The 18,197-nt window shown below is 43.3% G+C and overlaps 1 protein-coding gene across 1 annotated transcript; it reads right to left on the reverse strand.

Moving 5' to 3' along the window:
• Nucleotides 1–350: 350 nt before the first annotated feature.
• LOC124409306 (quinone oxidoreductase-like protein 2) lies at nucleotides 351–3,337 on the reverse strand. Its single transcript, XM_046886845.1, has 8 exons — nucleotides 2,999–3,337; nucleotides 2,678–2,911; nucleotides 2,332–2,523; nucleotides 2,061–2,242; nucleotides 1,805–1,893; nucleotides 1,607–1,733; nucleotides 1,372–1,501; nucleotides 351–1,274 (listed from the first exon to the last, which is right to left on the reverse strand). Exons 1-8 carry the CDS (start codon nucleotides 3,254–3,256, stop codon nucleotides 1,221–1,223), a joined length of 1,266 nt encoding a protein of 421 aa, XP_046742801.1. The 5' UTR covers nucleotides 3,257–3,337; the 3' UTR covers nucleotides 351–1,220.
• Nucleotides 3,338–18,197: the final 14,860 nt, after the last annotated feature.

Here is an 18,197-nt window from a genome sequence, read left to right on the forward strand (position 1 = left end):
TGCATTGCGCAAGCTTCGGGTTTATCAGCAGCTTCATTCATGATTTCCACACTTTGCTCCCGTTTCAACGAAACCAATTGCCCATTAAGCAATCGGTAATTAGCAATTATCCGTGATGCCAGTAGCCCAGATAGAATCATAAAATTAATGTTCGCCTTTGTGAATGCGCGGTGTTATTAACAATTACATTCCGGATCATTCCTACTAATGGACCGAACGTGATTTAGAGGTTTTTTCCTTCTTCGTTCCTTTTTTTCTAATCCAAGAGTTCGGCGTAATGCAATATGCGCTTGTTCGTAAGCTATAAAATGGCATTAAAAAGTCATTTGGACGACGTGAAACACAACTGCTGAAAGAATATGATAATATAAATCTCTTTATTAACTTTACAGCTCTCATACAATTTCATTCCAATTTATCAGATATCGGACAGCACGTTTTGTAACTTTTATTACCACACAGATTTATAGCTATTATGTCGAAAGCTGTTCGCTGTCTCTGTTCAGAAAGTGAATAAATAAATAACCTTTTGAACCTGATGGTTCGCAACAGTCTAAAAGATGGTCCCTTTGACAGAAGAACCGAATTTTTATGTGATTCGAAATACGGGGTTACGGCTGTTGCTTTCAGCCCTATAATTATTCCATTTTTTATTTTCTCCATATGAGGCTAATTGAGGGTTTAATATATAAATTTGCAATTGAACAACTTACGCAAGTGGTCAAATCGGTACTCCATACTTACATTTAACAGTCGAAAATTACACGTATGTGTGGAGTAAGAGAGTCGAGGAACTACATAACAACGCAACAGTAAGATACTGTAATTGTAAGCAATTGATCCTTGACTACATGGCGTGATTACAACTCCGCACCATAGCAAAACGAATCGGTGAAAGCAGACAATTTTTTTTACGAAAATTTACACGATTTTCAAACTCTCATTCCTTACCACGGCCGATGCGTGATTGTTTTCTAATAAAATTCTCCGCTACTAATCGATGGCATTGTGTTCAATTCTTTGTTCTGTAGATCAATCAAGATCTACGAATTGCACAAATAATGTGAACGAATCGAAGGCGCGAATTGGTGTATGGGATTTTCGGTTTTTTATTTATTTTTTTATTTTTTTTACTAGGAAACAATCTGAGGGGATTTAATCTCTAATTATGCGTATATAATACGGATACAAAAAGCCGAGAGAATAAAAGTTCTCTACTTTTAATCGTCATCAGTTTCCGTGAACACTTCCTTGTTCTTCATGTCGATGACAACCTATGGGAGTGACATTTAATACATTCGTCACTTACTTGTGAAATTATTAGATTTCCAAGTTTCAGTCAAAAAAAAAAAATAGCAAGCTGTAACTTACCTTTCCTGACGCCTTCATCTTTGAGATGAATTTCATGGCGCTGTTGATTTTGTATAGTCCGGCAACAAGTGAACGTGACGGTGAAATCAGTCCCTCATCAAAAAATTCTAGCACCTCGTCCCCGGCTGAACTGTATAATAAAGATAAATTCATTCGATTGTGCGGTAAAGCATTTCAAATGATATTTAAAAGAAATAGGTATTTATTCTTGAAGCATTCCTGTTTGGACACTCACCGATAAAATTCGTGATCCTTGTCTCTGTACTCGTGAAGGCTTATTCCTGTCACGCCAAAGGACCCTGTCGGTGCAGCATCATTTGTATCGTACTTGCTGACTGCTAGCCCAGCGATGATAACTCGCCCTTCGTGATACAGACTTTGATTGAACTGATGTCCTATTTTAATTAAACGATATTTTTACACTGAAATATACCTTCTCGTGACAAGTGTTGTATTACAACGGAAAACTCGTTGTCGTGTAGCAGGTCCTTTACCAAACCCGATTTGTAGACATCAGTAAAGCTGTAAATATGAAACAGGAAAGTGATAGACGAATAAAAAATCAGGAAAAAATTTTTGTTGTATAAATCTTTTTAGCAAAAGATTATGAAAATTCCTTTTGTATTAAATCGATAATTTTCAGGCCAAAAATGAAAGTTCGGGTTCTGATAACAAGCTTGTTATCTCACCAAGACAAAACTTTCTTGAAGTTTTCACCACTGACGCCATCAAAAATTTCCTTGATGTCCTTCTCCGCAGCAACATTTACGATTTGCTTCATCAAATTCTTGTCGTGAAACTTGAGCGCCGCAAATGCTCCTTTTTCTCTAACAAGCGCGGTCCTGTCTTCTGTTGCGCAAACCCCAATCACCTGCAAGTATGAATTTTAAAACGATTCGAAATGAAGAACAAGTCTGATCACAAATCTAAATTAGAAAGCTAAAAACAACTTCTATGAACCTGAGCTCTGAAGACATTTGCAGCAAGATCAACAGCAGCCAAACCAACTCCACCAAGCCCGACATTAATCAATACCATGTCGTTTTCTTGCAAGGAGGCTCTCTTCTCGAGCCCAATAAGTGCCGTGGCATAACCGTCCAGCAAACACACTGCATCGACCAGTTTTAACGAGTTGGGAACTTTCCAAAGGTCCTGAAAGATCAGAAGAGAGAGAGAATAATACAAACCAGTCTCAATATCACATTTTATTGTTTTGATCCGTCTGCATTACGGCGAGAGTAACATAAATTCCTACAAATCCAAGTAAATCCACGCCAACATAATGACGAAAAATTCAACCCCTTACCCCAAATTCTGCTGTGCAAGTTTCAGCGAACCCGCCAAAGCGCTGTTTATTTAGGGCGATAACTTTGTCCCCAACTTTGTATCCAGCCTTGGCTGCGTTCTCACCAACCTCCCGAAGCTTGCCGACTATCTCATAGCCTAGTATTTGAGGCAGGTCCGGCTTGTGTGGGTAAGAATTCTGGCTCAAAAGCATGTCCGGACCATTCAGAGCGCAGTAGTGAACGTCGATGAGTACCTGGAGGCGAAGAATCGATGTGAGACTTGACAAAATCTTTTGTCGTCTGAGCCGAATTAAGGCAAAAATAAAATTCCAATTCCAAACCTCTTTGTCGTCGGTTATCTTGGGTGCATCGATGTTCTGGATTTGGAGGGGCTCACCGAAGTTTTTCAGCAACGCCGCCTGAACGCGGCCGGGTTCCGGAGCCGGAATAGCATTCTTTGTAGGTTCGTCAGCGACGGCGGTTTCCGAAGCGACAGCAGCTGTGCTCCGCCATTTCGACGTCGACAGTTTTATACATGATCTTTTCGTAGTATTCGCAAATATTTGCGAAACAACGCGTCGTCCAAATGCAGCTGACATGTCTGAACGCTTGTCTGTTTACCCCATATGCACACTGTATCGCTTTTTACCACGTGACTTGACGACCTAACCCTAACTTGACCTAACCTAACCAAACTTACAGATAATGTTACTGAGCGAGCCAACGACACAGCTGCGCCTTGCTTCCAGCGCCTGCTGCCATCTCGCGACTTTCGCGTCACTATCAGATCCACAGATTAAATGTGCATGATCGCAACGTCACCTGACGAAGATTTAGCGTACTAACTTCCCCGCTGACGTCACAGATAGTAGTTTTGAATTTTAAAAGGCGATAACTGATCTACAATTAAGTGTGCAAATGAAAAATTACATTAGTATCAACAGATAGAATGTCGAAAAATAATTGACACCTATTTTTTCTTCTTCCAATTCAACTTTCCCTAACAAAGATGTAGCAGTTTGAGATTGACGCGTGACGTCACAATGTGCTTAGATACAGATACACTGCAATGTGAAAAATGTGTAACATTATGATGTCATGCGGAATTCGACTTGCTATATCTTTGTTAATAAACATTGAATTGAAAAAAGAAGAAATACGTGTCAATTATTTTTCGACATTTTATCTGACGATAGTGATGGAATTCTTCATTTGCACACCTAATTTGTCTGATTGATTTGGTCCTGCTCTTTACAGGTTATTTTCGGATGATATCAAATACTCGATATCATGCTGAAACTATTGTTCTCGACTCTTATACAATCTTAAAATTAGTAAAAAATTCCATGTTTTTCGATGTGTATTTACTTTTGATACGTTACTTTTCGTAACGTAGAGCTTAGGATGCGACTAAACCGGATAATTGTAATAATTTTACGAAACTGTTATTTTTTTAGAAAGTTACAAGGGAATCTGAGACAAAGCCTGACAAGCCGAGCTCAGCCTAGCATCACGATAACTCTTTTGTGCTGAATGCTGAGCACCTATTTAATTATTCTTAAGGGTGATCGTTAGCGAACGTTGTATCCTGCGAATGACCACGGCTGTAAATTTAATAGCAAAGCCTTGTTTGTAATTAAGTTTCCACGTCCTCGGGTCTTGGATTGCAAAAATTTTGCTTAGACAGTAACCTAAAGACTGTACGCAATATACATAATTACTGCAACCGAGGGTCGTAACACGGTGATGAGCTTAGCATGGTACATAAAATTGCTATCTCTAAGATCATCAGTACGAGAAAAAACAGACCATTCTAGGTTGTGGATGAAGTCTGCTCCGCCCACCGGGTCATGCACACTTACTTCCTGCAGGACATCCTGGCCACTTCCGTCTAAAAATTAGTAGCTATATCCATCGAAGACATGACGTCAAAAACACCCAATGTCTTGAACAGTTGGGCTCTGACGGGCTCTCAACAAATACCAATTCATCGGATGAATGGCATGAATTTGTGGATGCAGTTCCACACGATTTTTGAAGGAAAGCGTTTCAACATTAACCTTGAAGAACAAATCGTACCTGCGAAGGTACAGAAAACGAAACACCAATCTTATAATTCTGTTGAAGTGATATTAATACGTTCGTAACTTTATTTTGAACAGATTTGCAATATCTCAGCTAAATGATGGTCAAATTACCCGATTTGATGCATGTATGTGCACTGATCATGCGGTTCTCATAATCTACAGCTTATAAAGCAAAGTTCAAGTCCACTTTGGCTCTGATTTGACTATTTGTATGTTTGGCTGCAGGCCTTTTAAATTCCGTTTTGTTTATGGTATGCGGTAGTTTTTAATGCAGGAAATTATTTCCCTGCAGCGTATTAGTACATGAGTATTAGTTCGCTTTCGTTGAATTCTTCGCATAAGACTGATCGTGAGTATTTTCTTTGATGTACTGCTTTTTACAAATCAATCGTAGGCTAGCAAGCGTTTGGCTGGCAGTTGATTAACTTAGAAAAGGTGCTCTCTCTCTCTCTCTCTCTCTCTCTCTCTCTCTCTCTCTCTCTCTCTCTCTCTCTCTCTCTCTCTCTCTCTCTCTCTCTCTCTCTCTCTCTCTCTCTCTCTCTCTCTCTCTCTCTCTGAATTACGCACGAAGGACTAAGTAACGCGTATTGATCAATGGAAAAAAAATAAAAGGAAAGATATTTTTAACCGTAAATTACAGCTTTGAGTATCCAAGTTATAAATAACTCAACATTGTAAATAGTAACTTAGTAGGACGGTGTAATTAATAGCATCTATAAACCTGATGTCGTTCAAGATTATTTGGCAGAGGTCGCGAACCCCCCGATGAACGCGTTCGTGGACTTTGAAATCTCCATAAACTCGGGTTTAACTAAATGACATTTCGATAAGCGTTTATAGGATCATGGAATTCATTATAAAAAAGTAATAATTACTTGCGATGTGAATTTTAACAAAGTATGTCAACAATTCTAGTACGTAAACTGATTAAATTCAAAGTCTAACGTTTCAAAATATACAGCTTCTTGCGGAAAAAATGCAGATCAAAATAGATTGCTGTATCTTGTTTTGCTGTAAGTTTGTTATTTGCATCTCTACGTCGACGGAATGCAAAGAGAGCAAGGAATTATTCTAATTGGGGAAGGCCGATGCGAGTTCAACCCATGACTCTGAACCAGCGATAGCGGTTGATTAGCCTTATATACACACGGAATTCCTAATCAGTAAATTTATAATTACAAAAAACGAGATAAGCCTGTCCAAAGTACAATTTAAATTACCCCAAAAATCTTGTGTTATTGCATGATTAGCAGAAATCTATTAACAACATTTTCGACGCTCACTTATTTCTTCCTCATTTTTTGTTTCACTACATGGTTCCTAGAATCTGGGATCAAGCGGCTGCTCAGAATTAATCAGATAATCTTCCACATGCCTATTCTGACGAAAGCCGTCTAGAGTGACCTTGACATCGTGTATAACAGATAATTCTTCGCGCAGCGACTAGTTGTTACTAAAAACTTAAACACGTTAAATTGTAATGTTGTAATATTACACTGTATGTAAAATATGAACAGCGCTGTAGTACTCGATGAATACCGTCGTACCGGCCGTTCGGTTTTAATTAAAAAATGGGTCTGCAAATTTGACGCGATTAACGAAAGAGTGAATGACAAAATGCACTTTGCTCCGATATCATATATGCGACGTAGTCACCCGTATTTAAAAAACTTGAACTTAACGTTAGAAACGACTGATCGCAATGCTAATGAAAATGTATATTTCTAAGCTTAAAATATTATTCAATGCGTAGCTCACGTAACTCACCAATCAGTTGAAAGAAAAATAAGATATATTTCTAGTTTTCACAAACTTCCATACAAATTTAATAGTCAAGCGAAACACCATGAATGGGCAATTATGGTATCTAAAGAATGACTAATGCTGAAGAGAGGAATTCGACGGTGTACAAAATTGACAGGGGACTCAACACGGAGTTCCACGTGGTATGAAAGTTGGAACCAATGAAGGGGTGGTTACCATCACCTTCTATAACGTCCTGAAAGCCGGCTGAGGTTGTTTATCCATTAGTTGCTTTCCGCGTGGCTATTTGATCGTTTCGCCTCCGTCGTCGTGTGCCGAACTTACCTGAATCGGGTTTGGTTCGCCACCTGCCTTTGTTGCCACAATGCCACCGGAAGAACCCGACTTTTGAACCATTCTAAAGTCACCCTTACTGCAGGTAAGGGCCCCTATAAGAGCCCCTTTTCTCGGCACAGCGACGCTTCACCATGGCGTGTTATGGTCTCCATGCCGCACGATGGTGCCGCTTTGCCATGTTCTCCTAGTCATATGGGACCGAAAATTTCCAGAATCGTCCAACCAGAACCGACCTGGCTGGCTCGACTGGCCTCCGGGCGCCGTAGCTTTTCCTCATACTACCCTAGTTCTGGAAGGCTCCACTTCTATTCATTTTCTATCGAGCGTGACTAATTCAGGGTGATTTCCCAGTGCGCCTTTCTCCACCGCCAGCCCTGGGGAACACAATGACACACACGCATTGTCAGCGGCGGCGACGGCGGTTTTCCTCAAGCTTCGGATGTTCTCCTAGTTGCATTGGGTCAAAATTTTTAAGAATCATCCAGCCAGAACTGATCCAATCAGCGAAAAATAATTCCCCCAGCCTTCTTGCAGGGCATGAATTTTTCTTCATAAATTCCTGATCGAAAGAATCTCTCAACCTTTTCGAGTATTCCGAAGAACGTCGAGAGGCAGTGAAATAGCTCGGAATTCTAGGTAATGCAGGTGCAGCTGTGATTCGCCACAGTGACATTTGCGACGAGTTTTCTCTCCAATTCTTATAGTACCCTCGTAGAACGACTCACAACCTTTTCAAAATCGTTCGAGCTTAACTAATTCCACCACCGATGAAGCACTTCGAAATTGTATCGCCTCCTGCAAGTTCCGCTGCATAAACTCAATTGACTTTGTTATATTATACATATTCTCCTAGTACATATGACATTTAAATTTTTATGCAGAACCGAGTACTGCCTGCAGTTGAGCCAGTGCATATGTACGAATTGTTTTGGCTAACAGTCGCTACATACATGCCTCCTACATACTCATTCAGTCGGAGAACGTGACAAGCACGTGTGAATCATACTTACGTACATCTGTGCCTGCTGCTTCGGTCCCTTTTTAACTTTCAGGGGCCAAAGCACCATAAGGTGAAGGAACCTGGAATTTTGGAGCTAGCCGTCTATCCCTAAGGACTTCTAACGATCCTCTGTTAGTCCAACATATTCTCCTAGTCCCTGGGCCGTTTCGGTATCATTGAGAGAGTTACTCAGCGACGATGAACACACGTCCATGACTCTATAGAGACCGCGGATAAAATATCCGTAGAAATGGTGTGACAAGATCCACCATCCTCGATCCCTCCGGGGGATTAACGAAGGGCTGATTATTAAACATACCTATATGTATAATGGATCTTTAGTTGTAGCCTCCAGACCAGACATGCACCATTCGAAAAGGCAGAAAAAAAAGTTTTGTCACGTGATGCTCTGGCCGACAAGAAAGTATCAGAAAGGTGAAAGTAATTCGTGATCTCTGAATATCTCGTAACTATTAATCGCATTTCGGTCAACTCGGGACTTATAGGCGCCATTGCGTCATAAACTTGTAACTGGACGTTGATTCGAGCATAATCAACTGTGTTCTCATTCTTTCATGACTCGTTACTGTAACTTTGTTTATGCAGCTTACAGCGACTCCGAGTAAAGAGGAGGAGAAACGATAATGCAGAAATAATATAATATTAAATGGACAACAACAGACTTCACCAGTATACGTAAGTCAATGTCCTCACTCCCAAATTAACTAACAATAGTTGGATATTCTGTATGATTTATGATTAGGTTGAAATGGCGTTCGTTACACAGCTTCGTCTTGGGTCGAACGACGCTGAGGTTTGTCGCACTTGCATATAGCAGAACCTATAGTTTCCTGGTCTGCGGAGTATCGCATTACACGTGACAACGCATAAAGTTGGAAACTAAAGGGAACCAGATTTCCTGTAAGATGGTTGCCTCCACTAATGGCTGCGCATGAAGTTGCCAATAGGATGTGTCGCGGTGACACATAAAACTCGTGAAGGTCGGCAAGACGGAAAATTAGCATATTAATAAGTAAGCTGGTGACAAGTGTCAGGATAGCAGAAGAAGTCCTTAAAGGTTCTGCAGCGCTTGGGTGTTCCGCTTCCAGGATGTCTCGATCCTCCTCCAGGTCCCTAAGGCCCTGATGATCAGACTCTCCGCATTTAGAACTCGCCCAAGGGGCACTAATTGGAAGTAAATGATACGATCTGCGGTCCGGGAACGAAGTGCTCCTAGTTGAAATTCCTGCGTTCAGTGATTGATTTGTAAATAAATTGATGACGCAAGTAGTGATAGGAATAAGTACATTCGTCTTTGCAAAGACAACAATAACTGAACGAAAGGTATAGATTATTAAATGTGCAAATAATATTTTCAAGACATAAAACACCGGTATTTGCATAAATATTTGTCGGACTTTCGCACTGATTGTGTGTCAATATATCAAAACGTGCTAATGAAAACAACATTATCAGTGCCAATGACCGTTATCGTTTTGTTGAATTTTTTTTACTCTTACTTGTAACATTATCCAGAGAGTGCTGACGCGAGTATTGACGCTTAACGTTTCCAATCAAGAACGTATAAAAAGTACAAGACGCCATTCTAGCGGCAGGTTGGAATTCATCTCCGGATTCCTGGTTCCCTGTTATACCGTGCGTCGTAGGGCGCATCTTCATGACGTCGGGACGCGCCTCGGTGATGATTATGGCGTTGATTTTAGAGTGAGCTAAGCCGTTGCGTCCTTCCTGGATGTGTAGATTCGAGTTTTATCTACAAAGAAACTAGAACAGCGAAAGGCCTACGGTTAAATTTATTTTTAATGCGTTTAGATCAGGGGAGAACGAATGCATTACATATTAATGAGGAGCCGCTAACATTGCAACAGGACTGTAGAAGCCGAGAATTTCCGTAGGTACAAAAGTCAGGGATTCACATTTCCCTTTGCCCATTAGGATATTGCTCCTGCTCGTTATGCTGTCTCGTTACTTTTGTTTATCAGATTTTCGACTCCCTCGGATTCGATCCTTGACACCGAAGGTTCGAGAATTCCATTCGGCGATACCCTGCAAATAGTTCAATCCTCGGTTCCCCTTCGGCCAACTCACTCATGGATGAAGGATCCTCGCCCTGTAGTTCACTCCTGCTTCCCGGATGTCCTTGTTTACGGGTTGTACCCTACGAACAGAACCACTGCGCTGTTTCCTGCAAGTGTACAGCTGATATCAACTAGGCATAGTAAGTAATATAAAAAGATATTATATGCACAGAAAATTTGAACTGTATAAGCCTTATCCCTCTCTCTCACTCTCTCTCTCTCTCTGTCTTTAATAATTTACAGAATGACTAGCAGCATAAAACCAGGTAACGCAATTTTTCAAGACTCTTCTCCCGAATTAATTAATCCGCTTGTGTCATCGTTATACAAAAAAGTGAAATCCCATAAAACGCAGATTTCTCCTGACGTGACGGAAGTACGTTTGAATATATTATTAAATTGAGTATTGTATACCAAGACGTTGATGAATCACGTTCGACACTTGAAATTCCCTCACGGTTCATCACTCATCAGCCTCCGACTGTTTGTGAGACTAGCTTCGGGAATAAAAACAGAGCTGTAGCTTTTGTCCAGGAAAGATTTGCCCCACTACAGTGTCCGGGAATTTCACGGAGAAAGGTGAGTCCCAGGAACGGGTTTCCCTCTCTGTCGTGACTTGATCATTTTACTCCGTTGCAAAGATGATCTCCTGTTCTCGCAGATATCACCTTTCATTTTTTTCATATCTGCTCTCGAGATAAAGTCTGTGATTTATGAGAGAGCCCAGTTTACAGTGGACAGGATAAACTGTTGGCTCAGGCTACGCCTTCGCCGACGCCCTATTCCTCCTCCAACAGGTAACCATGCCGCCCGATCATCGACGCGTTAGAAGTGGGAAATGAGAAAAGCTCAAGGTGTAGAAAATATCGGCTTTTGGTTGGAAAAACACAAAAGTCAAAATGCCGTACGAAGATAAAAGAAAGGTAACTCTATTTGCATACGCATGGCAATTGTAGAAAGTGTAAGCCTTTTCACCGCTATGATTTATCTATAACGAATATAACTGCGCGGCTTGGCATTATGCAGAGTTATGAACGATTTGAAGGCTAGCAGAATTTCCGAAAAATAGCTCGTTTTATTGCGAAACCTTTCGCTCGCCACACCCGCGTGCCAGTCTGAGATAGTGTGCGAAGAACGCATGCGACCTGGATAGAAATAGGATACTCATTGGTGGGAGAAAATTGTCAAAGCTAGCGTTTGCCAACTCCGCGGCATTGCAGAGGGTCGTCTGTCGACGCGAAATTTCAGGGTGAAAAGGGCGGGTCCCGAAGGAACCACGCCAGGTATAATCAGCATGCAGGCCACTTCTTAGGCGGCAAGGAAGCGCGTGTGAGCGCTGCAGACACTCAGCCGTGAGGCCCTTCCCGCCCTTATGAGTCCCTGGTTCGAGTTGTATCACGAAACACTTGACCCTTCCTCACACGGCCGCCACTGACCCGGGTCACTAGCCACTTCCTAGGCCCGCGTACTTCCTTACTACGCTTGTTTACTCTAGTCTTGTCTTCAGGGCTGACCCCGAAACCGGTTTTCTCCGCGTTCGAACATTGACGGCGCCTTCTATGCAGGTTTTAAAAGGGCGTCGCGTTACGGAATACCCTTGCGGATAGTCATGCGTTCCTGCTGTTAAGTTGTAATTATTGTAATTTATGTCTCGGCGATGACGCCCTTCCGCCTACTGCTACCCTGTTCTTTCCTGATTAAATCGATTGGCTTCAAAAGGTCTCCCAAGCCCGAACTACCGCCCGCAATCTTCGCCGCTTCCTGTTCCATTCCTCGAATAGGCACCGCGGTAATTCCGTTGTAGCAGCACTTAAAACGACGGAGATAAAAACCATCGATACGACACTGTCTGCTACACGTAAATGTGTCTGAATCAATTGAAAATATATTCCTTGTCTGCTCATTTTCTATTGTCGTCTAATTTTAATTTGCCACTGTTGATTGCCGACGTGAATCCAGTTTCATATTCAAGTCGTGTACCGCTAGACCCGACCAATAGGATCCGGCACCGCAGCCGAGGCGATGCCTTACATGCGCGGCGTAAACAACTCCGTTACATCCCCGTAACAGGAAAACAATATTCTCAGGAGGTGTCAGCGCGGGAAACCTCACCAACCAGAGCCGCATATTGCTAACGGAGGAGGTATAACTTTTTGCACGTTCGGCCTAAAGGCACGGCATTAGGTGAGAGCACGCGATTTACTTTCAAATGACATAACACATACTCGTACATAGGTATACATACCACATCTGGCACCTATAGAACATCGTCTAGGTAGCTCTATAACGTGATTAAACGCTCACACTGTTCGATAACAAGCTCCGAATTCAGGAATTCAAGTTAATCAATTCACCATTTACTTTCAGACAGACGTTTGTGTTGGTAACTATATAATAATTACATCGATGAAACTTGCAAAAATCTGTGTTTCGACCATGCCAAGTGCGGACTATTGAGTTTGGACTTCGGACGACGTACAAGGCCGTCGAGGTCTTTGAGACGAGGTTCACGCAATGGCCCCCATATACTGTCAACAGATTTAGCGAGGGGTTATCTGAAAAGAAGAAAAAGGGAGGCCTCGGTATATACCTAAGCCGGAAAATTAGTCGAGCTCCGGCACGTGGACGGGGGTAGGCAGGGAGGGCGTCGTTCAGTCGGTTGATCGAATGCCGTTGGAGTGCGCATTGCGCAAGGAAGCGCGGGGCGTCGTTCTTCCGAGGATGGCGCGGTGGTCCAGGACGACGCCTCGCCCGAAGGGCCGTCGCTCCGGCGCGAGGCGGCGGTGCGGGTACGCTAATGAGGGTCGTCCTGGGGGCAAGAGGCAGGAAGAAGAACTAGCCGGATAGACACACACGTATCCCGTGGTTGGCCGAAGGGCGCGTGCCTTCGGTGCCAAAGTCCGGCCCTCGGGGAGACCGCGCCCACGCAATATTAACAGGAACCTAGAATCGACCAGGAACCATTCGGCGGCCTTGGCCGCGACCGAACCTCCGAAGGTCCGGATCCCCTTCCGAGACTCGACTTCGACCCTTCGCCCATCGCCAAACTCGAGGGGCGGAGAGAACGGGTTTTTACTACTCAAGGCGGTCCCTCCGCCGCGGACCACCGCTGTTATAGGTTACCACCGTATGCATCGGAATTCCTGCACCTCACCCCACACACCGTGCGTGCCGTTGACGGCGGCCTTTGACGAAGGGCGGTGATACGGTCGTCGAACCCTGCCATGGGTCCTCGCTCCCGAGGGATTTCGTCGATCTGCGAACGAGAGTGGATTCCGTCGCCAATAATGTCGCCGGCGCGTCCAGACAAAGGTCATGGACCTCGGCCGAGTCCGCCCTAAATGCACTTGACACGTGTGTCTGGCAACTTGACCCCTGCTTGGAACTCACCCACGCATTTTGAACAGGTCTTCAGGACGAAGCGGAAGGTACAAACTATAGGGCGGCAAAGGGCGAGGGCTGCGCCAAAGGGAGCGGGAAGCCCTTCGAATGAAACACATTATTTTATGTCATATCACTCAACACACACACACCATTGCAATTTAACCATCAAACCCGAATTTTGAGCACCCGATTAGTTGCGGTATCTATTTCTGTATCGAGATCATTGTGTCAATACATTTTTTTCAATGTATCTGGGCGAAATTCTATCAGGATAACAGAAACGAACTGTGTAGTTTTTGCCTTCCGTCAGGCGTTTTTCATGAGAAGTGATTTTGTGTTTGCGAAGCACTGTATGCTTGACTCTGTGATAAATTTTCACAATAGGTTTATTAGAAAATAAAGTAACAACGTAGAACTCAAGCTGGCCTGATTATATAATAGCTATATAGCATATCGATTAATTCGTCTATGAAATAATGATTGCTCGTTTGGAATCCAACCAGTATTATAATCGACGAGAAAAACCTGTTATAGGTATTTGAAAAAGTGTAATGTGTGACTGATCGCAAGTTTTGTTTGCGGTTATACTTTCATCGACAAAGTCGGTGTTAATTTATACTACCACAAATTTTTTGTCGAGATTTTCACTCGCCTAACAGATGATAATTCGTTCGACAGTAATTTCGACAATATTTAACCACGTACATATAAGATTTTGAGAGCCGAACACGTCACTAATGTTTATAGGTATGTATAACTGTGCATACTGTAATGCTAGATAATAATTATGTGAAGTTGAAAAGGAATCGTAAGTTTTTTGCATATTGTACTTGAAATTGAACATAATGGCTCCCCGTTGCAAACAATATTTGCACATCATAAAGCACGTACGTCACGTGTTTATTATGCGACTCAATACGTACTATTGATCCGAAATAATAATTCAAGATAAACACCGCGGTTTGCATTGATTTTAGACTTCGAACTTTGCTAATACGCAGAGAATAAAATTAACGATGCAAAAAACTATAAGGAAAACAAAAGTAAATTCTCCAAAATTTATTCCTGTCAGTTGCGCCGTACCGATAGTGGAGTCTTTGAAAACCACCCTTCCATATATCTATTAAGCCATCTATCGAAACGGACTTATTGTTCGTCGAGAAAGAGGAGGAGTCAATGCAAAGTGGCGTGCTTTGAGGATGAACTTTGCAAGGCGCGTAAAAATCGGGAAGACGGATTATTGGGGAGAGCGGTAGTGACTCGGGACGGGGGTTGCTAGCCGGCAAAGAGATGAAATATCCGTCATAACGGAAGTGTCCCTCCCGACCTCCTCGTGATTCTGGACTCCTGCTGAGCAGCGCGGCCAAGATATGAATCGTCATCGCAATTTGACGGCGTCCTCTGGCATTACGCTGCTCCACGCCCCCCGTATTGGAGAGCACAGCCCTTGAAGCTCCTTCCGCTCTCTATCTCGGCGGCAATCGTTGCCGGGAGTAGTTTAGCTGGGCGAGGTTCGAACCGCTTTATCCTATCGCGACGAGGCCCGAAGCGCTTGCCTGCTCTCTTCCAAAGATATCAGGGGGTGGAGCACGGGGTGGAGCAGGAGCTGGGTGGGAACCGCCGGAGACGACGCACCTCGCGGACCCGCGAACATCCAAACGAGATACAACTGCAGCCTGATCGTCTGCAGTCACGGTCAATTGACTTTCTTCGCTCCGCTCTCTTTGTCGCCCAGGATCGCATGCCACGAAGAAGCGCCAGGATGACCTTAAGTTCAACGCATTCTCTGACCTGGCCAATGACAAAGGCTGCTGCAACGAATTTGATTTTTTCTAGTCACGGTTAAACCGTTTTTGCACATTCCGAAGGGAAGAATTAGAACTAAATCATTCTACAATTTCTCTGCAATTTGGATAATCCAAATAATTATTATAACATACAATCGTAGAGAGTAGCTGAAATTGAATAACCTACAGAGATGAGAATGAAAGGAAATTTTCTGTCGCATCCAGGAGAAATAATTAATTAAACTCTGTCGAATTGTGTGCAAATAAATCTTATTCAAAACACATAAATTAGCCGACTTATAAGGTGTGTTTCATATTTTTTTACATCGCCAATATTTTCATCGTCATTTTAAAATTACAGGTGTAAGGTTTACACAAAATTGCTGAAAATCTGACGGGGAATTTCGTTCGAATATAAATTTTTGTGAGATTCGAATACTCATGCTGTCTCCGTTTGACTGCTTATCATACGGGCGCTGAGTTCGTGTCTGCATCTGAACCGCAGCTTTTACTACTTACTAATAAGCTAGATGAGTAAAGTTGATGTGATATCAAACTAGCCCTGTAAATGAAACGCCCTATAATAATCAACCTGACTTATTGCTAGACCCTAACAGTCCATACAATAATCGGATGATAATCGAATTAACGCTGCTGAAAAATGATTCAAGCATGGTTTATGATTTTAATAAGATCTAAGTAAGTTTATTCTTATGCTCATTCTGTATTGATTCTTGAATTATTTAATGCAAACAGCAAACAGACACCATACTCTCAATTTACCATTAGAATCACACGAGTTCAAAATCCTGTACATTTCAATTAGTAGAAGCCCTTGAAACGGAAAGAAGAACCCCAAAGTCCCGTAAAACATCTATAGTAACGTCAACTACGTTCAATGTTACAAGAGAGATTTTCGTAAAGACTTCTATAAACTACGATTTTCAATAAATTTAACAGTACTATCTTACGTAAAATTATCAAACTATAATCTGCGCGTATCTAAATTTCCGACATATCTGTTGAGAAAATTGTTTCACAAAAGCCCACATCGGGTAATTTTAACAACACGTTTCTACAGCATTCCCCCGGAGTATAGACGGCACCTCGCGTAGCGTGATCGGGATGGCAGGTGCAGCCTGGCCAGGGGAATATGTGGTGCGCGTCAGGGATTATAAGTAAAAGTCGAACGAAGAGTTGCAGGCAGGATGCACCAAATGGAGCTAACGGCGGGAAGGCCGCTGGAAGTTTCTCCAACTTCCTGTGTTCCTGTTCGAAGAGCGGGGGCGGCTCCCGCGGAGGGCAGGCCGTCAAACCCGCGGGGCGGAACCAGGAGGCGGTGCAGTCTGCGACCGCGGTCGGTGGACCAGGCAGACTAGGTGCTGGAAGTCGTTTTCACTTTCAGTTCTTACGTAAAAGATAGGAGACATCATAGCCTACGCTGCACTCCGCACGGAATGCTGGAAGCCAAGCCTAGACGACACGCGAGTTACGGGCCGATAATAAAATGCGGCCAGTGTGCAGCGCGTGCAATGTTCGAAGTCTTATTTTCACGCCGGTCACGCAATCTACGCAGCCCACCTGAGTGCGCGATGTCGTACTTATTATTTACACCTCATTGTCAGCCTCGTTCAGCAGCAGGGCTTTGAAACGCCTTTAAGTACCGTGCACGACACTGCAGCGGTGACGGATGACGAATGGCTCAAGAACCGTCGGAGAGGAGGGATCGCGCATGGGTCGAAACACCCGGGGTTCTAATTAACACGCGGAGGCTAGCCGTCGGGTTGTGCGGAGAAGTGACGGGGAGTAGTAGGCGGAAGGAAGATGGACAACCTCCCAATTTCAAACTGCCGGTGTAACGTGAGCGAAACGCCCCAACGCCCCCTGGACTGACTCCATTCGGTTCCCGGGTGGTCCGGAAGCTTGGTCCACCCCTATTTTCGCGAGCCTGCATTTTCGCCCCCGTGTAGCTGGAAGGCCAGCTCCGAGAGCCTCATGCCGCCCTGCTATCGTTGTTTACTATTGTATTGTACGAGAGACCGCAGAGCCGTGTGTGACTGATTGTGAAATCAAGATGAAGGGGAGAGGTGTTGGGTGATGGTTTCATCACACCCTGCCGTCGCCTCAATCGCCCTCCGATTAGCGCGGCATTCCGGCAAATCTGGAGGGCGTTTCGCCGCTCGTCACCGCCCGACTATTTCGCCGTGAGGCACGTGCTTCCCCAGGGGGATGGCTTCCCGCATCCTTGACAGATTTATACTTCCCTACCACTTTTGTGTGTCACCCAATAATCTTCCTCGTCCTGCTCCTGCACTCCTGGTACCTTCGTGCCCTATCTGGGTTGAAAGGGTTCAAAAGAGAGCCCGATTCACGGTCTGACCTCATTTTCGGCTTTCCTCGGGCAACCAGTCTCACTTTACACTAAACTCGCATAGAATTTTATACTTTTATTAGCCGCGGGTTGAATTATCCTCCGCACACGGCTTGAAAGTGACACACTTATCTCTACGTTCACAAGTACATGCCCTGCACCCTGGTAGATCATACGCATATATGAATATTAATTACTCGGTGGGTGACAATGCTCAGGGATACATCAACGCCAAGGAGGTTCACAGGCTCGGCATGAATAAGTAAGTGCCCTTAATCCCTTACCTCCTTCTTGCCTCCGCTTCTATTATATCCGACCCTCTCTGTTCGATCGGCTTCTCCTTGTTGCACGGGGTGAATAATGTTTCATTGTACTAATGGAAAAAGTTTCTCTCTTCTATTCCTAGTCACTACTCGTTCGGGTTGGCAAATTCGTATAACGACATCGATATATCAGCTGCCTGTACTTTTAACAACAGTGAACGATTGAATTTTTTCATTGTGTTGGTACTTAAGATAAATTAGAACTTGCAATCGCTTGACGTTCATACAACACAATAAATAAATAGCTTTCATAACTTTTACTATCACTTTAGTTAAATATGTATATATATTATCTGCTTGGTTGTTCATTTGTTTATTAACATTTTGAATCTCTAATGTTGACTCGCCATGTGATAATATTAATTGCTTAGAATACGATTTATACAGAG

This window comes from Diprion similis, chromosome 8 (genome assembly GCF_021155765.1).
Source record: "Diprion similis isolate iyDipSimi1 chromosome 8, iyDipSimi1.1, whole genome shotgun sequence".
In the NCBI taxonomy this organism is placed as follows: Eukaryota; Metazoa; Arthropoda; class Insecta; order Hymenoptera; family Diprionidae; genus Diprion; species Diprion similis.